At 51.8% G+C, this 24,673-nt stretch overlaps 1 protein-coding gene across 1 annotated transcript in view; it reads right to left on the minus strand.

Moving 5' to 3' along the window:
- CAMK1G (calcium/calmodulin dependent protein kinase IG) overlaps positions 1-21,044 on the minus strand; it is a 30,393-nt gene extending 9,349 nt beyond the window's left edge. The window contains exons 1-4 of the mRNA XM_072831193.1: positions 20,836-21,044; positions 9,227-9,347; positions 4,078-4,206; positions 1,226-1,300 (exon numbers count right to left, since the gene is read on the minus strand). Of these exons, the coding sequence (XP_072687294.1) occupies positions 1,226-1,300; positions 4,078-4,206; positions 9,227-9,318 (296 nt within the window). The 5' untranslated portion in view covers positions 9,319-9,347; positions 20,836-21,044. The remainder of the gene's footprint in view (positions 1-1,225; positions 1,301-4,077; positions 4,207-9,226; positions 9,348-20,835) is intronic.
- Between the last annotated feature and the right edge of the window lie 3,629 nt (positions 21,045-24,673).

Here is a 24,673-nt window from a genome sequence, read left to right on the forward strand (position 1 = left end):
TATCTGAGGAATCAGCCTGTCAGTCAAAACTATTGCTTCTGGCTACTGAGATCGCCGAGTGACGTGTGTGCGTGTGTGTCCTTTATAAATAGAAGTTTCTCGGAGTCCAAGGCTGAGCCCTCAGGAGCACCAACCCACTCCTACAGCATTCACTCTCAGCCAGAACTCCTATTTATATATGACAATGATGCGGAGACTTTTCTAGTGAGGTGCCATTTGTGTCCTACAGATGGGCATACATGATTACCGCCTGTTTTTAACTTTTTGGATGGATGTCTTTTGAGAAAGTCTTCTTTTTTATATCGAATTGAGATCTATGTACCTGTGGTTTCTAATCCCACAGTAATTTTACCCTGGAGTGGCATTGAGACATTTATTTTTATTTTTTTTTAAGACTTATGTATTAGAGAGAAAGAGAGAGAGGACGCATGTGCATGAGCAAGCAGGGGGAGGGGGGAGAGAATCCTCAAACAAACTCCTTCTTGAATATGGAGCCCTATGAGGGACCCTGATTCCGGGACCCCGAGATCATGACCTGAGATGAAATCAAAAGCCACCTGCTCAGCCAACCCAGGTGCTCCAGCATTAGGACATTTAATATTCAGTTGGGTGGACATAGAAAGACGAGTCAAAGTGGACTCAAGCCATGGTGCCAGAGAAGGGTTCTGGACATGCCCTTCAACCGTGGGGTTGTGGGAAGGTCCAGAAAGTATGAGGAGAGCAGCTGGGGCAACAGGGGAAGATGGATAGGTTGGAGTTCCAGCTATTTGCTGACTTGTAGAAAATATTTTAACAACTGGTAAGGCTGTACTGGTACAGATCATCTCAATAATCAGTCCTGGATTTACCCCTCAGTCCACACAGAACATGTTTGTGACCAGTAGCATACCTAGTCTGAGAACTCTTGGCATTTGAGAACCTCTTTAGCTAATTCTTGATCTTTTTTTTAAAAATATTTTATTTATTTATTCATGAGAAATATAGAGAGGCAGAGACATAGGCAGAGGGAGAAGCAGGCTTCCTGCAGGAGCGGAACTCGATCCCAGGACCCTGGGATCACACCCTGAGACAAAGGCAGATGCTCAACCACTGAGCCACCCAGGTGCTCTGCTAATTTTTGATCTTATCCTTTGGATCACCACACTCCCCTCACCACCGAGCAGTGTCCTCTAGGCCTCAAAGGCCCCCTGAGACCTGTGGAGGAAGTGGGTCACCTTTCACTTACAGCTGCATGACCAGGTAGTAGTGAGTGGTGCTCTCATAGATGTCCTCTAGGGTCACGATGTTTTCATGCTTGATCCTGGGGGAGAGTAAGGTTCATGGTGAATGGTATATGGTGTAGGTGATCCAGACAAAGAATGGACACCCAGCCCACCGGACTTTTACTTCTGTTAGAGACTTTTGATGACAATGTGTAGGAAGAGTGGATCCTTGTGAAGCCTTCCTAATAAATAAGCAGTTACAATGAAATCCTAGAGAAAAGATGCCAGAGTAGTGTTCAATCCATATTTTTGAATGGATAATTGATCATTCTGCCCTCAAGGAACCAACATTTTTTTGCTACTCCAGAAATCTCTTTGGTTTAAAAGAGCTGAAGAAGGCTAAGGGAACGTCCAAAACTAGATTATTTTATAAAATGGGTATCCAGATCTCCTTCAGAAACATTCTTGAAGAAAGTGGAGTGCAACAGAAGACAATCAGGTTAGCTAAGCCTCCTCATGGGTAACCATGGAAGGAGCATTGCAAAATTATTATTCCAGATATTGTGAGGTACAGGAAAGATGCTGATTTCTGGGGTCAGTTCTGTGGGATATCTTGGATTAGCAATTCTCAGTCAGGGGTTCTTTTGTCCTTCGGGATACATTTTGGCAGTATCTGGAGATATTGTGACTGGGGAGGGGGCAGGAGCTACTGCCATCTAGTTGGTGGAGGCAGGAATGCTGTTAAATATTCTACAATGCACACAGAATAGCCCCCAACCCAATAAAGAATTATTTGGTCTAAAATGTCAATAGCACTGTGTTCAGGAAAATTTGCTCTAAATTCCCTCTGCCTGGGATTACTCAGGGGCCAAGACAAGCAGAAGAATTAACTGGGGGGCTTGGCTTCCTAGGCAGCAGTTCTATGCAAGCCTGTCCAGGAGGAACATTTCTAGGACGTTAAACTCATGGCCGTGCAGCACGGGGGTTAAGGATTTGGACTCTAAGTCAGTTGGGCTTGAGTTCAGATCTGGCTGAGAAACTTATGAATTGGGTGACTTTGGCTGGCTTTCTCAAATCTTCTAAATCCAACTTCTTGGTTTATAAAGTACACCTCTGTCATAGGGTTATATCAGGATTAAAAGAGATAATTGCACGTAAAATGTTTAGTATAGTGCCTGGGGAATAATAAACATACAATAAACAGTAGTGAGCATATTTAAGTTTAATTTCTAAAAATATAGACCCGTTACAGTGGTTCCCTGATGGATTCAACCACACTTACAAGCTGACAATGCTAACATTAATTTGTCAATGGTTCATTTATTGAACAAATATTGACTGAGCATCTATGCTGTTAGGGACTGATGCTACAATGCAATGGCAAGAAGGACCACCATAGTCCTTCTTCTCAATGAGTCTGCTATCTCGGCTCTGATCTCTCTGGAGCCCATGGATCTCTCCTGCATCCTCCATGTAGAGATTGGAGGACACAGATTGAATAGGTTCCAGCAAATTTCTTTCTATTTCCTCCAAGCCTGCACATCCTTTTGGTTCTCTATCCCAAACAGTGATATTACCTTCCACTGAACTGCTCAATCTTAGCATCACTTTTAATACTTTTCTCTTTTGTGCTGTCACCAGCCAACTCCAAATCTAGTCACTTCTTTCTCTTGAATCCAGTCTTTCTGCTGCCACATGATCCTGCTATTACTTTTGCTTGTATTCTCAGCCCTTGCTGAGATTACTGAGAAAGTCTTAGAATTGGTCTCCCATTCTCTAGGCTGGCATCAAATCCATCTTCTACCATCCTTAAGAGGGATGGCTCTAAAGTAGAAATCTGATCAGGTGATCCCTTCCTTAAAATCCTTTGATGACTTTTCTTTGCCCACAGAATGAAGTCAGCATTCTTTATCATGGTATCCAACACCCTTCATAATCAGGCCTCATTTGATTCCATCTCCTGTCCCTTGATGGTCCTCGCTCTAAGTTCAGGGGCTCCCAACAATGACTTTTCCCTAACATCCTTTGCACTTTCACAATTCTATGTTAAAAGTTTGTGTTACTCTCAGCCTGAATTCCCTTTCTGCATTGCCTCTCCCGTCTCCATCAAATTCTGCTCATCAATCAGGTCCTTCTTCTTTGAAAATGTACCTAATACCCTATACTCATAAAAACACACATGTAGGCAAAATGAATCTGTCTTCTCCAGACTTCACCTTCTGCTGCCATTGGCTCATGTTCGGTGGGATCAGAGTTTGTTATCTGTCTCTGCCCAGAAAATGTGAGTTCCTGAGGGTGAGGAATTTTGTCAGCCTTATGCTTGTGTTCCTGACACCTAGTACACTTTTGGCACAGTGTTATACGTTATAGTGTTATATACAGGACCATATATTATATGGTCCTGTTGTAGCCACTTGATGGTTTGTTAGTGGGGCCTCTATCATGATAGTTAGATGCTGAACCTACATTTACTTTGGTACAATTCAGGTAATTTCCGAATCTTTTTTTTTTTTTTTCTAATTTCCAAATCTTATTCTGCTTATGTAATTACTGATTCTTCCGGGTATTGGCCCTCAAATGATTTTTGTGCCTTTGAGCAAACTACTCTCTAGTCTACGTGCGCAATCCAGGTCTCCTACCAGTTGCTTTGCTAGTCAATTTGCTGCCCTTTCTCACCACCCCTCCCCACTCCCCAGCAGTCAAGACACCTGTCTGGCTAAACTTAACTGATGGATCAAATGGACTCATCAACTCAATCAAAGGGAGTGATGCCTTTGGGTGTAGAAATCCAGCTTCAGTCCTTCTGGAGGGTGATTCATGAGGGAAATGTTGTGGTCCCACAGTTGTCCCTGACCAACCCTAAGACCCCACTCACTTTTTCAACACAGCAATCTCATTCTCCAGACTGCTGTCCCGGAAGGCAGGGGACTTCTTGATGCACTTCAGGGCAAAGAGCTTCCCAGTCACCCTTTGCTTCACCAGGAAAACTTCTGAAAAAGCGCCTCTACGTATAAGATACCAAGAGATAAAAATTAGTACTGGCTGGCTAGGGAACATTGTTGGAGGCAAAACCAAAGGGTAGATGAAGGAAGGTGTGGCTGGTAATTAGTTTCCACTGTTACTGCATCCAGGGTATAGCCTATCTGACAAGCCTTCTGTCCTTTCTTTCAAGAAAGAAAAGACTCTACTACAAACTCCGAGACTAGCCGGGTGCTATTTCCAGATTCTAGAATTTGTTAAGGACTCCCAGGGACTCTGCTTTGCTTACGAAGAGTTTTCTCCATTTGGCCAACCCATTAAAGTGGGGCTACTGCAGAGGCAATTTACTTTGTTTCTTCCAGCATGATGAAGTGTGGCACACTGGAACAGCACTTGGAGGTAGCAGTGTGGACAGGGCTCAAGCAGTGATGGGAAAAAACTCCAGTCTCCGTTTTAGGTGGTGATAGTTACTCTGAACCAATTATCATAGGCTAAGGGGGCTGAACACCCTCTCATTCAGTAGAATCTGTGAGAATGAAACACAGGACCCAGCAGCCCTGGGCAGATTTTCTGGAGATGGAGAGGATAGAACACAATGGAAATTCCAAATTATAGCCTTTTTGCTTTGAGTGGGGGTCTTCTGGAGACCAGGCTAGTAGAGCCATAGTTAGCTAGGAGCAGATGCTGAGGCCCAAGTGCCCATGTGAGAACTTCAGCTTTTTTGGGTGACAAGTCACTTCTATATACCCAGATTCTTTATCTGAAAAGTGGGAGTGTCAATAGTAGCTGATTCATAGCGTTGTTTAGAAGATTAAATGAATTAACATATGTAATGTGCTTAAAAGCATCCCTGACATCTGTTAAACTAAGCGTCAGACACTGTTATTGTTATTACTATTATTATTTGAATACCATTAGGGAGAACACCTGGTAGTAACAAGAGGCACTAGAGTGTAAGTGAGGAAACAGCTGAGCCATCTTCTCCCCTGCCATCTGGGATTCTAGAATGGAGGTCCAATAGCAGTCAAGCTTGTGTAAGGACTTTGAGAATCTGCGTTAGAAAATACTTGGTGTTTCCTGGGTCCGAGCTTCCTGTTTCCCCCCCAGCTGCACTGAAACAGAGTTAATCAGAGCCTTCAGAGCTTCCCCTATTCATTCATTCATTCCTTCATTCATCCCTTCAATCAAGATTTATTGAGCACCTACTGAGTCAGACACTGGAGATAAAAAGGTAAGTGTGTCCGGTCTTAAGAAGCCTGTAGACTAGTGAAGAGCACAGACAAATGAGCAATTAACATTCAATTTGCAAAATGTTATTAGGCATTCAAGGAATGTTTGCTTAGCTAACGGAACCCTAGTGTTAGGCCCTGGGATACTCATTGGCCTCACTTAGAGGCTTAGAGTCTGGTGTGCGAAATAGAGATGTACAGAGAAGCAGGGGGTATGATGAGACCCTAGATAATGAACGTTGAGGACAGGGTCTCTGCTCTGGTACATGACTCTGGCAGATGCCATTTCCCTTGGAACCACGGTACATCTTCCTACAATAATCGTGACAACACTAATTTCCCCAGCAGAGAGCAGGCTGTAGAAAAGGGTATTTTTCTAATGGGTACAAAGCGATCGCTCGGAGTAGCTAAGGAGCACCTCATTCTTGGCCTTCAGACTTAAGATCACCTTGACCTCAGTTTTAAGGGATGAACGAGAGTTAGCCCAGTGAAAAGTTGGAAGTGACGTCTCAGGTGGTGGTTAGAGAAGTCGAGGGGACAGCATGGAGGAGGCGCAGGGCAGCAGGTAGGGAGGGGGCTACGGGGTCCAGCACCATCTGTGAAGTAGGAGACAGGGAATAGTGGGAGATGCACGTGCATGAGTACCAGCTCCTCTGGCTGGGCACGTATGGAAAACGCTCAATACAGGTGTGTTGGTTGCATGGATGGAGGGAGGCTGGATGTGTGAGGAGGCTGGCCTGGGATGGGCTGCGCGTTCCACTCATCTTCGGATCCCACCTTCCCTCCTGTAAAAGGAGAGAGGTGAACCGCATAGCTCTCAGGATTCCTGCCAGCCCTGACCTCCCAGGACTCACTTTCAGAGTCCCCCCTTTCACCCGTAGGCACAGGTGGCCCCCTGACACCTACTGGGGTCCTCTTGTGGAAAGAGATTGAATTAAGGCCTTCCTGGGGGGCCATTGACATCTCAGTGTGTGTGTAAACCACGCCTCCTGGAGATGTGCAGTGTTGTGGCAATTGTGGTGTTACTGCTTTTCTGCCTCAAGCTCCTTGTACAGTGTGTGTGTGTGTGTGTGTGTGTGTGTGTGTGTGTGTGTCACAGGGCAGGGGAGAGCGGTTACAAGACTGAATTGTGCCACTGGTCAGACTGGGGAGCAGAGAGCTAGCTTTGAGCAGCTAAGGTTGCTGGGGTCGGAAGGCAAGACAAGCAGAGTCTCCGGAGCCAGGAGTGCTTTGCTGCGGTAGAGCTTGGTCTGCCTTTGGGGCCCTGACTCGCTCTCCCCTCTTGCTGGGAGACTGCTCGATGGGTGAGGGGAGGGAGGACCAAGGAGAAAAGCCGCTTCCTGCGCAGTGAAAGGAGGGGGACTGGGACCTGAGTGACACTCACCCTGCTGTGGACGAGCTTTGCCTCGTGCCTCTACGGTTACCTGAGGGCCCAGGGATTCTGGGGGACCTCCGCAAGCGTTCTCTCCCTGGCGGGGTGTTCCAGAGGAGCTGAGGGCTACAGAGAAGAAGCCTTTGTCCTGAGATTCTGGTGCATTGCGTTCAGAGGAGTCTGCGCTGCCCACTGCTCCCTCCCCGTCAGCGCTGCACCACCTCACCTCGGTAACTAGGTAACTACGGTAACTCCGGTAACTCCGGTAACGCCCCATGAGGGAGGTCTGCAGCCTGGGGCTGCCTGGCCCCCTCCTGGGCACAACAGGGGGGCCTACTGTTTAGTTACTGATCAGCCCCCACTGCTGTGACCTGTCCCCTGTCTTGTCCCTTTGGTTCCCCAGGTCAGTGAGGGGCTGGATAGGTTAGAGCCATTGGAAGCATGGAAAATAGAGTCCTAGTTGCTCGGTCCTATCTCCCCGAATCCCCGTGCAATAGGTCTAGGATCAGGAATCTGTATATATATATATTTGAAAACAAAAAAACAGGGACACCTGGGTGGCTCTGTGGTCGAGCATATGCCTTTGGCTCAGGGAGTGATCCTAGGGTCCTGGGATCGAGTTCTGCATCAGGTTCCCTGCAGGGAGCCTGCTTCTCCCTCTGCCTCCCTTGTCTCTGCCTCTCTCTCTGTGTCTCTCATGAATAAATAAATAAAATCTTAACAAGACAAAAAACCCCAGAAAACTATCTCTGCCAAAATGCTACTAGGGAATTATTATTAACTGTCTTGAGTGTGGCAATGCCATTGGGCATATAGAAGAAAGTGCCTTTATTTCTAGGAGATGCAGACAGAAGGATTCCAAGGTGACATGTCATGATGTTTGCAACTGTTTACAAATCGTTCAGGGAAATCAGTGTGTGTGTGTGTGTGTGTGTGTGTATGTGAGAGAGAGAGAGAGAGAGAGAGAGAGATGTATGTACATAAAACAAATATAATGAAATGTTAACAATTGTTGAATTGAGGTGGTCAGTATATCGGTTCACTGTACTATTATTTCACTTTCTAAAAACTTTAGATATTTTCACAGTTGAAAGGTAGAGGGATAAGCTCCCCAGGGTCCCTGGATGTCCCTCTAGGTTAGGACCCTGGCCGACTTCGCCGACCCCCCTGGGAGCAGCATATGTCTGACAGTCCCACAGCACAAATCTGAGCAGACAGTGAATAAGCACTTGTCAACCCGGGCATCCCCCCTCCTTCTCTTGATTTTTGGGATTCTTAGCAAATCATCTCTGATTCACGCATGAGTCTTGTCCCTCTCTCCTGCCAAAAAACCCCTCTCTAGCCACCCCCGTCTTGGCAAAGGGCCTTGATGGAGGGCCAACGCTCTGATGACCGGCACCAGCACCGAGATCCTCCTGTGTGCTCAGAGCCCTTGCTCAAGCAGGGAGAGCCCGGGGGTGGGGGCTGCCCTTGGGGCCAGACCTGGCTCCCCTCAGTCTATGATGAGGGTATGGGGAGCTGTCATTGCCCGAGGTCATGGCCTCCTGGCCAGGGCGGAGGGAGCTAAACTTAGCCCGAGTTGGCTAAAGGGAAAGCCTGCTTGAATGGGCGGCCTACTAACTGCCCCTCACTTCCTGGGGCCCAATTAGCCCAGACTAATTAGCTGGCCAGCTGGGGTCCTGAGGCCACAGAGGAGCTGGTGGCCTGGAGCTGGTGGCCTGGAGCCGGTGGCAGCCTGCATCAGAGCCTGCAGCCTCCCGGAGGAGAGACAGGACTGAACAGGACAGTCAGCTCCAGACAGGCTGTCTCTGCTCCTCCAGCCGTGTAATCGTTGTCAAGGGGCAGAAGCAGACACTCCGGAGGCTGGTAGGAGTTTGGGCTACGGCGTGACTTTATTTTTCCAACATGGCACTTAAATATAGAGCAGAGAGGATGGTGGTGGGGAGCTGACTCCGGCATGCGTGGGGAGCTGACTCCGGCATACGTGCCTGTCAGCTTTCTAGGCCCCAAAAGCCCCTTTTCCTCCGTCTACAGCAGACATGGGGGGTTGGTTGGCTTATTTGCTGCCCGAGGAAATGAAGACCCTGGAGGATGCGACCCAGGAAATTCTAGGGCCACTGAATGTCTGGAGGTACCCCAGAACCCCTCTTTCCTGCCACCAGGGTGAGAAGCCACGAGTTGTCTCTGATCTAGAGGTAGGGAAAGGGGGTCACCGGGGGTGGGCCAGGATGGGCCTTTCTGCCTAAGGAAAGGGCTGGTATTCCCTGTGGGCCCAGGGTTATGAAACCAAGCTACCTTCCCCTACTCACCTCCCCAGTCCCTGCAGTCTCAGTCCTAGTTTGTCAGCTGCTGCTGGCCCAGAACAACTCCTTCCAGGCTCCCAGCCTCCACGCCCCCGCCCAGCACGCAGCCCGGCCGCCCCATCTCTCAGCCCCAGGACTCACGATCCCAGCACTTCCATGAAGATGAAGGTTTTCCGGATGTTGGTCGTCTGTTTCTTCCAGGAGCTGCAGTCATCTTCTTCCTTTCGACCCATCGCCTCCAGAGTTGAAGCTTTGGGGGATACTTTGAGGAAGGGGACAAAGGGTCTGATCAGCTAATGTCTCAGACAGTAAGAACAAATTGCAAAAAGAATCAAAAACACATCTTTCATATAGTAGCTAGAATGAAGGATTGGGAAGCAAAACCTGGATAATGGGCAAAAATAAGTCTATTCTCTCCACTTGCTCTTTAAAATTACTACAACAAGGGCACCTGGTGGCTCAGTCAGTTAAGGGTCTGCCTTTGGATCAGGTCATGATCTCGGGGTCCTGGGATCGAGCCCCGTGTCCAGCTCCCTGCTCAGCGGAGAACCTGCTCCCTGCCTCCACCCACCTCTTGTGTGCTGTCTTAAAAAAAAACAAAAAAAAAAACAAAAAAAAAAAACACTAAATTACTATTAAAAAAAAAACTAAAAAAAAAAAAACTAAATTACTAAAACAAATGTGTTGCATGTTTATGGGATGCCCATTGTACTTGCTACACGCTCAAGGAGTTGAGAGTCTAGTAGTGCAAAGTCCACTTTGTACATATGTATATAGGGGCAGTAACACACCCACGTATGGATTAGTACACAACTATGCACCTTGGGGGGGAATCTAAGCTGAATGAGGCATTTCCTGCGTTTCCAGGTGATGGTCAAGGTCTTGATTCAAACCGCGGAGTCAGCTCGACTTCCCTTCTGGTACCTTATGTTGTCTGGGTCGACCCACCTCCCCAGTCCTGTTTCCTCTTGCCTCTCTCCTACCTGTTCCGGGCCTAATGCTTGTTCCTTGTTAGATGAACAAGCATTGTTTGCTCCCAAACTCCCACAACATTAATATGGTGCTGGGGAAATAGTTATTCATTAAAATCTGAATTGAGTCTTGTCCCGACTTTCTATCGGGGTTCCGGAGTCACCATATCCATTCACCAGAGTCGGCACCTATGACGCACCAGGTGCTGGCTACGTACAGGTGATGGTTCTGTCTTCCTGGGACCGGCAGGCCCACAGGAGGCATGCCAGGAACAAGTGAAGTACCATGTACGCGGTGACCTAGTGTAGGAAAACCGGGACCAGAGCCTGAAGGGACGGATGGGACAGTGTGGCTGGAGCAGATGAACCCTGCATGACACGGGGCGGTGAGTGGGCAGGGGAAGGCAGGCAGGGGGCAGACCATATAAGGCCTTATAGGCTCTCCTGAAGGTACTGGATTTTCTTCTAAGCAAGAGGGCAAGATATGGAAAGATTTTTTGCAGAGGAATTACACCACTGATGCGTTAGAGCTCACTCCAGCTGCTTTGTGGACAATGGGGTCGGGGGAGTAAGAGCTGATATATGGAAAATGGGTGGGACACAAGTCCAGGAGGGAAATGACGGTGGCTTGGATTGTGGCAGTAGTGAGGGAGAGAAGGGGTGGGCTCGGGATACGTTCTGGGGTTCCTATTATGTAGGATACCAGGGGATGTGCCCACAGGGCGGTGAGAGGAGTCTAGGCTGGCTAGACTGTCTCTGGTAGGAGTTTCAGGGTGACAGCGCCCTTGGTGAGGCATGAATACTTGAGAGAAACATGTGCTTGGGGGGTGGCTGGGTGGGTTGGGGGGAATCTCTCTGCCCTAGCTGCCTCTTTTTCCCTATTCTCTTTGGACCTAACTAAGAAGTAGGAAAATATGCCCAATGGCTGCATCTCTTGGGCAATGCACCTCCTTCCCCCATTTAAAAAAATTCCTGTGGGGGCACCTGGGTGGCTCAGTAGTTGAGCATCTGCCTTTGGCTCAGGGCTTGATCCCGGGGTCCTAGGATCGAGTCCTGCATCGGGCTCCCCGTGGGGAGACTGCTTCTCCCTCTGCCTATGTCTCTGCCTCTCTCTCTGTGTCTCTCATGAATAAATAAATAATATAGTCTTAAAAAACAAGTTCCTATAGGATCCATGGGGTCTTCTCAGAACAAAGAGAAATTTTGTGCCTCCACAATTTGGCATCAGGTAAAGAGTAGAGATTTGGAGGTCAACCTGAGTTCAAATTCTACCACTGTTGGTTATTTTATTCGAACGGCCTTAGGCAAGTTACTGACCTCTGAGTCTGTTAGCTCATCTGTAAAATGGGGATAGAGCCATCTATGGTCATGGTGCAGGTTACATGAAATAGTGGACGTAGAGACTTAGCACATTTGTCTCACAGATACTAAACCGTTGTGACAGAGACAATATTCAGGGGTACTAAGCTGATGTGTTTTCACTCCTGGTAATCCCCATCGGGAGGGCTCATGTCACAAAATAGGGTCTGTAGCATAGAGGGAAACCTGTAAGCTCCTATGAATAAGAGGAACATGACACAAGCGAGGGCCCCATGGGAGGGGAACAGGTGTGCTTGACAATTTTGGTCCCAGTGGATCCTGGTGAGGATACGGGGGAGGTGAGTGTAGTTGCCCGAAGCACGCATCTTTGCTTTCACACACTTACGGAGTAGAACACCCATCCAGGAATGGGGGACCGCGGTGACACGGATGGGTGGGCTTCCCACCCGGTGGGAAGCTCTACGCGCGGGAGGTACTTGACCACAACCACACTCAACAAGGTGGGAAGTAATCATGGGGCAGGCCTAGGGGGAGATGGGGTGGCATGACCCTTAGGGACCCCAGAAGTTCCCCAGGGCCTGCGGGGGGCTGCAGCCAGCTTGCTTCAGGTCATGACAGCCGAACCGTAGGGGTGTCCCCAGCTCTGTGGTTAGAGGTCTCAGGTTGTGGGCTTGAAATTGGCCACAGTGGGAGCACTGACACCATGGACGCGGGCAAACGCTACATGAACCAGGGCTTCTCCCCAAGTCATCCCCCTATCTTGGAGAACCAGTCCTTTAACATTTATCATGGCCCTGGTGAAGGGACATAGAGCTGCTAGAGGGCCTGTTCCCTGGGGTCCGGAAGAAGAGACAGCTTTAATCGGGGCTTCTCAGGTGGAAGCAAATGGCTGGGAGCTGGGCCTTTCGCGGAGGGTGTCAGCATGACGCCCCCAGGTGGGACCAGTCACACCTCAGAGGTCACCAGTCATCCTCTGGTGAGATCCCAGATCCCTGGGATCTGAGGTCCCCGATGAGTCTGAGGCCCCCTTCTCCTATCTACAACCAAGTCAGGTAAGCACCTTATCACATAAAATGTCCCGGACGTAGAGCAAGAGGAGGAGAAGCCGTCTCAAGGCTGTGTGCTTTCCCGGGAGAAACTGAGGCAGCGCAACGAGACTCTGCTGAACCCGAGACGCTGTGATGAACAAGTTCACATTTAAAGTTGCCCATTTCCCTTTTGGGTTCGCGAGAAAGACTTTAGAGGAAATAAAGATGCTACATTTCCTTTGCTCACTTCAGGATTGCGTGTAAACCTGCAGCCTGGCTGTACGCGAACTGGTGGCCGATATTATGAAAAACGCATGCGAGTTAATACTACGAATCCCTTAGCATTTAGCACATTCCCGCGTAGATCTGGTTTGTGCTTGTATCCTCAGGTCCGTCTGTGGATTTGCTCGTCCTGGGAGGGTGGCAGCCCAGAGGGACGCAGCAGTTCAGGGCCCGCTAGCCAGAGGAGGACTCGCCAGCCATGCGGTGGCCTGGTCCTTGATTTGGAGGGCACAGTGACAAGGCAGAGACAAATGAACTCCGACTGGCAGGCTGCTTTGGGGAAGATGAGATATTAGAATCCGGGCTATCTTTATCCGGATGCCGCTCTGCAGAGTCTCAGCCCCAAATCTGGCAGCTTCCACTTATCAGAGAGGTTGGCATCTGGGCGTGGATCGAGTGCTTCTTAGCGTGGACACTGCAGCTGGGAGTCTCGACGGACGTATGGGGGTGTCGGGGTGGACAGTCAGAGGAGCCGAATCGACAGGGTCGGTCTATGCGTGTGTGTCTGTCTCTCTCCCCTTCACAGACCCCCCAGGCCTGCAGATGCTGCTTATCCAGGTAAAGACCCAATCAAGCATCTTCTTCTTTTTTTTTTCTTTAAAGATTTTATTTATTTACCATGAGAGACACAGAGGGAGATGCAGAGACATGGGCAGGGGGGGAAGCAGGCTCCCTGCGGGGATCACGACCTGAGCCAGAGGCAGATGCTGGACCACTGGGCCACCCAGGCGCCCTCCAATCCAGACTCTTCTTTCCAGCTCTGGGGCCAGCAGCTGGGTGTGCGTCGCTCCCCCTGCTGGAGCCCGGCGGAACCCGGGCCTGCTCTCCGGGAGGCACGACCACCTCATTAGCAGATCTGTACTCCCTGTTCCTTCTCTCCCATCTCTCTTAAATAGCTTAAAAACATAGTATTCTTAGCTAAGCCGGCTATAAGAACACATCTTTCCCGCCCACCCCTCCTCCCATACACTCAAGCCTAACAATTTAGCTCTATCTTCAGAGCAATGTGGAAAACTCGGGGCGGGGAGGGGTACGCCCCAGACCCCAAAAACCCTGGGTCATTCCCGCCACCACCACCCCCCAACCGCAGGGAGGTCCCCAGGCCCCCGCCCAGCGCCACGGAGGTCTAACCAGGGGCTCTCAGAGGGGCGCCCACATTCTCCCTGCTTCTTTCCCTCGAAGTCCTCGCCCTGCTCCCCGACTCCTGCTGCTATCTAGGTTCTCTAGAAGGAAAAGAAAACGCATCCTGAGAAGCCTGAAGCCCCAGGATGGCTGTCACTTGTTCCCAAAGTATGCCCACCTCTCCCTCTCTCCGGCCACAGCCTCCACTGGGCTTCAGGGCTCGGGAAGAGCCACTGCTGAGGTACAACTGAGGTCACCCTGTAGCTCAGGAGACGCCGAGGGTGTTGGCATCTGTGACCCTCACTCCTCAACAGGGCAGGACCCTCACGGATGTTCCGCAGAAATGACTCCCGGCCGAGGCAGTGGCCTTGCTCATGGGGACCACCTTTGACTTGTTGGAGACAACACTCCTTCATTCCCCCCAGGGCTACAGCAGACGTGGCTGTGACACGAGGCCCTTAAAAAATGCTTCCAATCGGGGCATCGGGGTGGCTCAGCGGCTGAGCATCTGCCTTCAGCTCAGGGAATGATCCCGGGGCCCTGGGTTCGAGTCCCGCATCGGGCTCCTCATAGGGAGCCTGCTTCTCCCTCTGCCTGTGTCTCTGCCTCTCTCTGTGTGTCTCTCATGAACAAATAAATAAAATCTTTAAAGAAAAGAGTGCTTCCCATCAAGTTGGAAAGACCAAGCGTAGGTGTGTAAATAAACAACTAAAACCACACGCCTGCAGGAGGGGAGCTGGCAAATGAACGTGCTCAAGCCATTCAGAGGTCGGTTGTAGATTGATTGAGGATGCGCGGGTCCCCCACTCCCGGGCCACCCCCCCACTGCGGGTGCTGCAGGCGCCCTGTGTTACTCAGCTGGAATCCCTAGTGCCTAGTACCGAGCCCACATAGGCCAAGAGCCCCGTCCACACTGGTCCAATGATCCAGTGGGGAGGAGGGCCCAGGAGAGAGCATTGGGGCCATCAGGGAATCCGACTTAACTTCGGTATAGGGTGGGAGGACAATTGTTTACTGGCTAGAGAGGGACCCGCAGCAAGAAGACCCATGCCCTGGGAAGGGAAGGCCACGGGGCCTCCTGTCTAAGGGTGTCACGGCGAGGCTCTGTTTAGAACCCTGCAGTGGGCAGGGCAGAGTGGCCACGGAAGGCCACCATCACCTCTCAGGGCCTGGGTCTGGCTCTTGTTCAGCAGCACGTGGGACACTATCCGGCATCGGTCCCTCCACCCACCCAAAGCCACTCTGTCACATGAGCCAGCTCCTTGCTTCTGTACGACCTATGACAGTCTGAGGTCACGTCTTCCCGAGAAAGTAACTCCACGTGGACCGAACCTGGCCCATCTCCTTGTCTCCCTTAGGCCTCGTGCAGCGCCTCGCCCCGGGCAGGGCTCCGTCCGAGTTTTCGGGGTGGTCTTCCTGCTGTGTCGGGACACAGTTCCACAGCTGGGGAGGACACCGCAGAGGGCAAAGTTCTCCCTAAAGGGCAGGCCATGCAGCCCCGGGGTGGACTCTGCCTCTGAGCACCACCCTTTCTGTGCTTCTGGGGACAGGCCGTGTGATCCGTGGTGACATCCAGCCTGGCTATTTATGAGGTGCTGCTGAGAGATGCTTGGGCTATGAGCCCGGGAGGCAGGTGCCCTTCTCACGCTTCTTCCATGGAAGACCGACCCCTGTCCTTCTCTCCTTCCCAAGCTCCATTTGGTCACAGGAACAGCACCGGCACCAGAAGAACTCTAAGGCAGACGAGGCTTATCTTCAGGGGCCTCCTCATTGCCATCACCATGTCCCAAAGATGCGCGGTCGTCTCATGACCTCACACTGCCCTGGACCCTCTCCCTGGCCCCTCACTCCTGCCCACCCTGCTCCACAAAGCCTCCTTATCAAAAACTTCCTATGGGGAGTCCTAGCTGCTCTGAGGGGCTTATTAAACGAATCACTTGGACTAACAGCTTAAAAGCCACCCCTCCTGATAAACCATCCCAGAGCCTTGGGCACACCATGTTTTAATCCAGGCATTTGGTTCAATTCAACTCAATTCAATTCAATTCACTGTGTGTTTCCCCAGCCCAAGCAGGGCTCCTAAATTGGCTAGGACCAACCCAGAGGAGATAGAAGGAAGGAGAGAATCTTGGAGTAGCATCCCAGTACCCTTGGACCCACAGATAATGGCTCTCAACTCTACCCAGGGGAAGAGCCACTGGGCCTTAGCTATGCTCCCCCACTTGGGGCTTCTGGGCAAGCAAGGGCGCATCACTTGGGGCATGGTAAGCTCACCTCAGAGCCTTCCTGAGGTACTGCATGTGGCTCTCTTATTGACCTCAGTGGAATCAGCCCACCCTAAGACTGCTTTGCAGTCTGCTTCCAGGGTTTTCCATTTCTTGGGAGCATGACTCAGAAAAGCTGGTGGGTTCTGGGAGGGAGGTTATCGGATGGGTCATCTTTCATAAGAATGTGCTCTCTGCCTCCGGGCTGGGGCTCACGGAGTCATGGCAACATATAAATGGCTTGGTGAGGGGCTAAAGGCTAACTAACACTCGGATGTTTTCTTGTCCTGATCCCCAGTTTCCTGGACTCTGACCCATATTGGACTTTGCGTCATCCTTTGGATTGAGAGGGACATTAGAAAGGGCTAAAAAAAAAAAGAAAAGAAAAAGAAAGAAAGAAAGAAAGAAAGAAAGAAAGAAAGAAAGAAAGAGCGGGCTCAAGTTCTGGTTCCAGTTTCGATTTGGTACCGAGGAGCTGTGCAGCTCCAGGCAGAACACCGTACTTCTCTGGGTTTCCACCTTTGTCCTTAGAGAGAAGAGGAGACTGGAATAGATCAAGGTTCCTTGAAGTTTGATTTTTAGCATATTAGTCCCAGGAGGCTTTCTGTGTGCAAAGTGGATTTGCTGCTCCTATTAGAGATTCATGATCCACATTAGCTTGTTGAAGGCTCTGATGACTCTTAAAGATGCTTGGTTAATGCCCTCTAACCTGGCATCCCCGCCCCCCCAATTTACTGGACGGTGAAACCTTCCTTGTGTCGCACCTGCTAGCACCCAGGGTGTCCAGGGCTGCCCAGAGCCTACTTGGGAAAACAGGGAGACTGGCCTCCTCTGATAACTTTGTGATTCTGCATTTGCTTGAGCAACAGAGGAAGTTTCCAGCAGCCTCAGGTCATAGCCATGCTCTCGCCAGCCGCGGTGTCAGAGGCACACAGCTGGGCCTGTGCGAGCTGTCACAATCCATTCCCCGTTCGAGGGCCGAGGGCCGCAGCTCAAGCCCAGGCCCTGGACCTTAAAGCCTCCCGGAGACTTCTGGGTGGACGAAGCTGCAAGGAACATGGGCTCCATCCCCGGCTCCCCCACGCAGCCCGGCTCCAGGGCCAGGGCTGCGTGGCACTTTCGGTTCACAGAATCACCGAGGAAGGACGTTTTTCAATCGCCTCCTGCAGTTTATTTCAGGCTCAAACACACATTTAGGTCTAAGCCAATCCCTCCGGCTGCAGGGACAGGTCAGAACTCACATGTTGCTTAAGATTTACTGTGTGCCTCTTACAAAACATCCTCCAAGGCTTCATTTGGTGGCGGGAGGGCCAAGACCTAGGAGTCCCTGGAGAGGGCAAGGGTGTGCCACTGATTCCTCTTGTGCTCCTAACCCCGTGGAGCCTCAGTTTCCTCCTCTGCTGAATGGGAATAATGATCCCTGCTCTGTGTCTCCACCTTCCTGGGGCATCTGGGGCGCAGAATCACCCTGCAACCTCTGTCACACTATGCAGGGGGTCCCCGTTACAGGCACGCGAATTAAATAAACACCAGGCGCTGGGGAGAAAGAAGGGGAAACGAGACACTAACTAGATAGAGGTGAGCGCGCGACAGGAGCCGCCAATCAACCCGGGGTCCCCCCAGCGGCTCTGCTCCCAAGTGCGCTTCACAGCGGGGACACCTCAGCTCACTGTGACTCTAAAGTGTTTAAAAATACCTAATGTTTCATACATCCCGGCCCTGAAATGCAAACCAACTGCTTCACCCGGTGCTGAACCAAGAGCAGAGGGAGCTCGGCCGCCGCCCTGGGCAGCACCGTGAGCCAAGGGTCTCTCCTCGGGCGTCACGCTGGTCCCCGGGGCCACCTCTCCAAGGAGTTTTCAAGGGTAATAGTGACGGTGCGTCTGCCACGCGCCGCCCTTAAGCCGGACTCCGCAGGAGGTGCCGCCTTGGCGCAGGTGCTGGGCGCCCCCCTCCGAGCCGCCCCCCCCCACCCGCCCCGCCCCGCCCCGCCCCGCCCCGCCCCGCCGAGCCCCGGCCCCTCCCTGGCGGTGGCCGCGGGGACGCGCCTGCGGTTGTAGCGACGCGCGCGGCCGCTCCGTCTCATTCATGTTGCGGCTCATTCACCCGGCGGCCCGGGCAGCTCAGTGCAGCCCCGAGCAGCTCGGTCGGGCCGCGGGCAGCTCGGTGCAGCCCCGGGCAGCTCGGTGGGGCCGCGGGCAGCTCGGTGCAGCCACGGGCAGCTCGGTCGGGCCGCGGGCAGCTCGGTGCAGCCACGGGCAGCTCGGTCGGGCCGCGGGCAGCTCGGTGCAGCCACGGGCAGCTCGGTCGGGCCGCGGGCAGCTCGGTGCAGCCCTGGGCAGCTCAGTCGGGCCGCGGGCAGCTCCGTGCGGCCCCGGGCAGCTCGGTCGGGCCGCGGGCAGCTCGATGCAGCCACGGGCAGCTCGGTCGGGCCGCGGGCAGCTCGGTGCAGCCACGGGCAGCTCAGTCGGGCCGCAGGCAGCTCGGTGCAGCCCTGGGCAGCTCAGTCGGGCCGCGGGCAGCTCCGTGCGGCCCCGGGCAGCTCGGTCGGGCCGCGGGCAGCTCGATGCAGCCACGGGCAGCTCGGTCGGGCCGCAGGGAGCTCGGTGCAGCCCTGGACAGCTTGGTGGGGCCGCGGGCAGCTCGGTTGGGCCGCGGGCAGCTCGGTGCAGCCCTGGGCAGCTCAGTCGGGCCGTGGGCAGCTGGGTGCAGCCACGGACAGCTCGGACAGCTCGGTCGGGCCGCGGGCAGCTCGGTGCAGCCACGGGCAGCTCGGTCGGGCCGCAGGGAGCTCGGTGCAGCCCTGGGCAGCTCGGTCGGACCGCGGGCAGCTCGGTGCGGCCACGGGGAGCTCGGTGCAGCCCTGGGCAGCTCGGGAGCGCGGGAGAGGGAGCAAAGGTGCCGCTGCCCGCTGCCTGTAGTGCTCCCAGGAAGTGCTCCCAGGCCGTGAGGAGTACGGACACCCCCGGGGCACTCCATCTGCATCACCTCCCCTCCCTGGCACCTCGCTGCTGCCTTTAGAGGAGGTGTTGTGATGCCCATTTCACAGCTGAGTACTGCTGGGTAGAAATGTTACAGAAAATGCCCCAAATCCGAGGGTCAATGGCAGAGCTGGACTGGGAACCCCAGTGTATCAGAGCCTCCACAAAACCTGTTGCCTCTCTCCTGGAAGTGATCACCTGGTTTCACGTACCTCGCCTCATCCTTGGGACACGTTCCTGCAACCCCAGCACCTGACCAAGTCCCCCCTGGAATAGCTGACTCTGAGGCTCTGAGAAGGGCTCTGAGGCCAGGCCATCCTCTGCCTCTCCGGGCTCCAGCTCAAACCTCCTGTCACTCGGACTTCTTTCCCAAAGTTTTGTGCATTCTCAAGAGTGCTCTTAACACACACCTGCCTGCCAGCCACTGCCCCCAACACATGATAGCTATCTGCAGTATCACGGAAAGGTCACTGATGATGTCAGAAGTTCTGGATTCAAATGATGCTGTCGTTAACTGGATACCACCAATATCCAGCTTTGCAACCCTAGGCAAGCCTCTTTGAGTCTCAGTGGTCTTGTCCATAGGGAGGGAGAAATACTATTTGCCCCACCGGCTTGGTGGGCTCGTGCTAAAGGCACGTGTGTTTCCCACATCAGGTATTACTAAGCACTTTGTGTTATGGCCTATTGGATCTCATCTTTGGCCCTGGTTAAGCCTGGGTCACAAGGACTGCCAGGGGCCGGGGTGCTTCTGGCCTCTGCTCTGGGAAAGATCATCTCCTTCCCCAACAGGAACCTGCTTGACTCTTTGACCCCTCGCAGAGATTTTCCTCCTGACCAGTTAATTGATCCGGTCCCAGAGCCAGCAGCTGGCCAGCCAGGCACAACCGCCAGACCCGGGCCAGCCCTGGCAGCCGCCTCCGGGAGCCTCGGGGTTAATGCTTGTGCGTCAAAGTTACGTGGGGAGAAGGGGCCACAGCGCGGGTGGGGGTGGAGAATCCAGACCTTCCGTTAACATCTCACCTGCCCGCCCAGCTGGGGAAGTTTAAAGACAGAAGGGAGATGGACCTGCCCCTGGAGAAGGTGAGGGAGCCGCCTTGTGACCGACACCCTGAGTTCTGCATCCTAACACAGCCCAGGTGGCCGTGGAGCTGGAGCCTGTCCCTGGACCCTGCCTGAAGGGACTGAGGCTGGTCCGCTCCCTGGGGGTTTGCAGAGCCACAGGCTGTTTACAAACTACCTTTTTGCCCACTGGCTCTCTTAACAGTCACAACAACCCAGACAGGTAGGCAGAAGGGCATGGGTCCTTGACCGATGGGGTCAGAGAGGTTAAGAGATGCAGGATGGGCAAGGAGGCAGGGGTGCAAGCCCGCTGGAGGTCCCCACCTCTGCAGATGGGCAGCCCCTCCCGGGTGGCCCTGAGGATTGCCCCTCAGATGCAGCCTGCAGGCAGGCGGTGCAAGAGGGACATACATGGATATTTTGCTCCCCTTGCGCGGCTCAGAAGTGCAAACGGTTCCCACTCACACCAACCCTGAAGTGATGGCAGATGGCTCCGCAAGGAGGTGCCACCTGGGCCCCCATTCAGACTTATTTTCCAAAGCAGCTACAACTTACCCTTGATACCACAAGAGTCAGGCAAGACTGGAAATGGGGCTAAAAGGAATAGAATACCCAAGTTGCTTGCAAAAGTGGCTCTTCGAACACATCTCTACGTGCCACCTGCCTCCCCCTAAGCAAGGGAACCTCCCAAAGCCAAGAAAAGAATCAGACTCATCTTACCCGGAGTCAGAAGGAATGGTGCTCCTACTCCAGCTCCTACAGGTCTGGGAGGATTAGCTGCTCCAGTGCTTTAACAATAAACCGAATTAAAGGGGAGGAATGCAGGGGTTTTCTTTCCCAGGACCGTAACCAGGCAGTCTTAAAGGGGAGGAAAAGTAGCTATGGTGGCTTGCATCTCCTGCCTTTCCTCTGCTCTGCTCTTCCCCCCTCCGAGCAGCATTAAGTCTGATCCAGAAAAATGCTTTTGCAAAGGGCCCTTTCGTGCCGTGTGTGTGTGTGTGTGTGTGTGTGTGTGGTGTGTGTAATTGTGTTTGCATTGATGTGTGTAATGGAAGGAGAGGGGGGAAGAATAAAAAGCAAAAATAAAACCTCAAATTACAAGCTTCCATTGGCCTGAATGGGGTGCTAGCAGAAAATCCGAGAAGCTTTCTAGGACTGCCTGCCTCAGTTTCTCTTTTAACTACTCCGTTGCTGGAGTGTATTGTTTAAAAACACCTTTCTGAGCAATAGGATATCTACATTGGTTGAAATGTGGGGGACGAAGACCCTTGTGTGTCCAGTTGTCGTCTTTTATAGAATGGGAAGAGAAGCAGGGGGGACCCTCTGCTGGGTGGTTCCATCATGTCTCTGATGTATCTCCTCTCCCCTGTTTCTAGAAGCATAGCATCCTGATCCCAAAACCTACCATCCTGACTCTGCTCCCTGGCACTCACCTCTCCATCCTGATCCCAAAACCTACCATCCTGACTCCGTTCCCTGGCACTCACCTCTCCATCCTGCCCTTGACCATCTCAGCCTCCTTTTGACTAATCCTTCAGCATAGGTTCCTTGAACTTCTGTCTTCTGCCCTCTTGCTTTCTCCTTGTCTACTCTTAATCTCAATATCCACTCACAGGGTCTGTTACCATCACGTACCATTTACCATCACGTAAATGTCCCAAATCAACACCCCCCACTCCCACTCAGTGTTGTCGACCCTACCTTAACCTCCAAAAGTCCACTTCCACCCACAAATAATCCTGAATATATAATAGCCTCCCTCAAACCACTCTCCCCGTTTCCCCAGAGAGGCTGCAGAGCTACCACTTTCCCAGACACTCAAATTGGAGAGCCAGGCACTTTGTTCGGCTGTGTTGGTTCTTTCGTTGCCTTCCAAATCCAATCAGCTGTTACTCACTTTCAGTTGTTGCTTCGAATTAGCTTTTAAATTGTGCCTTTTCAGTTTTTTTTTTAATCATTTGTGTTTTTTGAATGAATAGCGCATTCACGTGGGTCAGAAATCAGAACTATATTAAAAGACATACATTGAGCAGGGGTGCCTGGGTGGCTCAGTTGGTTAAGCGGCTGCCTTCAGCTCAGGTCGTGATCCCAGGGTCCTGGAATCAAGCCCCACGCTGAGTCCCACGTTGGGCTCCTTGCTCAGTGCGGAGTCTACTTCTCACTCCCTTTCCCTCTGCCCCTCCCCCTGATTACTCTCTCTCTTTCTCTCTCTCTCTCTCTCTCTCTCTCAAATAAATAAATAAATAAAATCTTTGGGGAAAAAAAAAAGAAGACATACATTGAGGTGTCTCACCCACTGCAATTCCCTGCCCTGCCCTCTATAGGTTGCCAGCCTTATTAGTTTCTGGTGTACCCTCCCATATTTCATGTGGACGCAAGGAAAAGAATAGATCGATATAGATACATAGATACAGCTGTAGATGGATATTTCCTGCCATCCTTTTTTACACAAAAGGCAGTAAGTAAATGCTGCCTCCTTTATATTTTCATCTCTACAATTTTAATTCAGGCCCTCCTCCTCTGGTACTGTTGTGGTAGGCTAGGCTCTAATTGGTCCCTGGGTGAGGTGGTCCCTTAGGATAGCTAAAATTGGCTCTGGAGAAGTCTTCTAGGTTAGACGCCTAGATGACTGGCTGTCTGGCCTTGGACAAGCAACTTAACTTCTCCGTGCCTCAGTCATCCCATCTGTGAAATAGGATAATTCCTGACCTTATTTCACACACAAGTAGGGTAGAGTGAGACAAAATGCTAGTTGCTTAGAACCGAGGCCAGCATACGATAAGCGGTCAATAATTGTGGCCTTACTGTTTTCTCTCCAATCCAACTTTCATTCTTGCTAGAATTATCTCAAGAGAACATATTGCTGCTAACTGAAAAAAAAAAAAAAAACTTTTACCTACAGGATAAAGTCTAAACATCTTAGCCCATCACTGAAGGCATTCCAGGATCCAGCACAAAACTGTCCTCTCACCTCTGGGTCCCTCTGTTGGGACTCCATTGGAGCTGACACTCCAGGCGCACTGTAGGAGACCCTGATTTCTAACACGCTGCTTCCCCCGCAAAGCTCCTGACCTTCGCTAGTGCTGGTCTACCAGTATAGGATGCCCTTTCCTCATTTTCTGCCTACGGAAATGCTACAGATTTGAAAAAAAAAAATCCTCATCAATTACTATCTCATCCAGAAAGCCGTTCACGATTTCCCAGCTTCCTCTCTGGCCATTCTTCCTCTGTGCTGTTCCAAAAACTCTTTGTCTACAGCTTTCCCCGGCTCTTTATCTTTTTCTGCCTTGAATTCTAGCCTGGGTTTCCACTGCTTAGATTCCCTAGGTGCAGCATCTCTAACAGCTGTCCTCCTCTTGCTTGAACACTGGCACTGGGGTAGTTTATCACAGCCTCAGAATAGTGCCCACGGGCATCAGTGTGTGTTAGAAAGTTTATCTCCATAGGGAGCTGAACGCCGCCACTCTGAGGTCTTCTCCAGCACACACCCACTTGCACTCATTCCTTAAATATTTATCAACACTGACTGTGTAGTGGGTCTCGGGGACACAGGACCAGACCCAGACTCTACCCTCATAGAACTGCGGTCGAGGCACATGAACCAGCCAAGTCCATGCTCTGTAATGTGCTCTGGTACAGGTCTGAGTTGGACGAGGAACTGCTGGTCAGGACCAGCCCACTGGAGCGCTCCCCAGCCCCTTCCCTTTTCCTTCCATCCACCTGCACACTGCTAGCCTCGGTGAGCCACAGGGTCAGGGAAGAAGTCTCAGATGCGGAAACAGAAAAAAAATTCCATGTTGGGTTCCATGAGCTAGTGTTACCTCTTTATGCTGAGTTCCAAAGGCAGATGTCCTCACGGGCACTGACCAAGCCACACGTTGAACATCAGGAGGCAGGAGTAGGGGCAGAGGGCCCATTACTGGAATAATAGCACAGGTGACTAGGGAACTGGGCAAGCATTTGGGAATGTTTCCTGGGGAGCTGTAGGAGAGCTTTTGGCCTGAGAACACGTGTGTACTTGTGCAAATACACATGCGTGCACATACTCACACATGCCTGCAATTTTGCCTGGTTCCAATTCTTTTAATGGCTTCATTGCTATGATTTCCCCAATCAGCGATTCAACCAAATATTTATACAACATCAACTATGTGCCCAGTAGAGGAGGCAAGACACAGAAAGCAAGTGGAGATGAATCAATAGTGAAATCAGGTACTATTAACTCACATCCTCACCAGATGTGGGGCCGTGGCAGGAAGGGCCTGGGATGGAGGCATCAGGAAAAGTTTCGTGGAAGCCGGCCTGGGCCTTATGGGTGGTCTAGGACCAGGCAGCCTGGCTGAGGGCTTTAGACTTGGCTGTGAAGGCAGTAGAGGCATTGCAGGATCTCAAGAGAGTCTGTTTGTGGGAAACCAACGGTGGGGTACCTGAAGTGGGGGAGAACTTGGAGACTAGAAAGCCAGCAGGGAGGCTCTGCTGTCACAGAGCTGAGGGGGTGCAGGTCTGAACTAAGGGGGTAAAGGAGAGGAGAAGGCGGGCCCTGGCCCCTTGCAGAGCA

Source organism: Canis lupus, chromosome 6 (genome assembly GCF_048164855.1).
Source record: "Canis lupus baileyi chromosome 6, mCanLup2.hap1, whole genome shotgun sequence".
NCBI classification, from domain to species: Eukaryota; Metazoa; Chordata; class Mammalia; order Carnivora; family Canidae; genus Canis; species Canis lupus.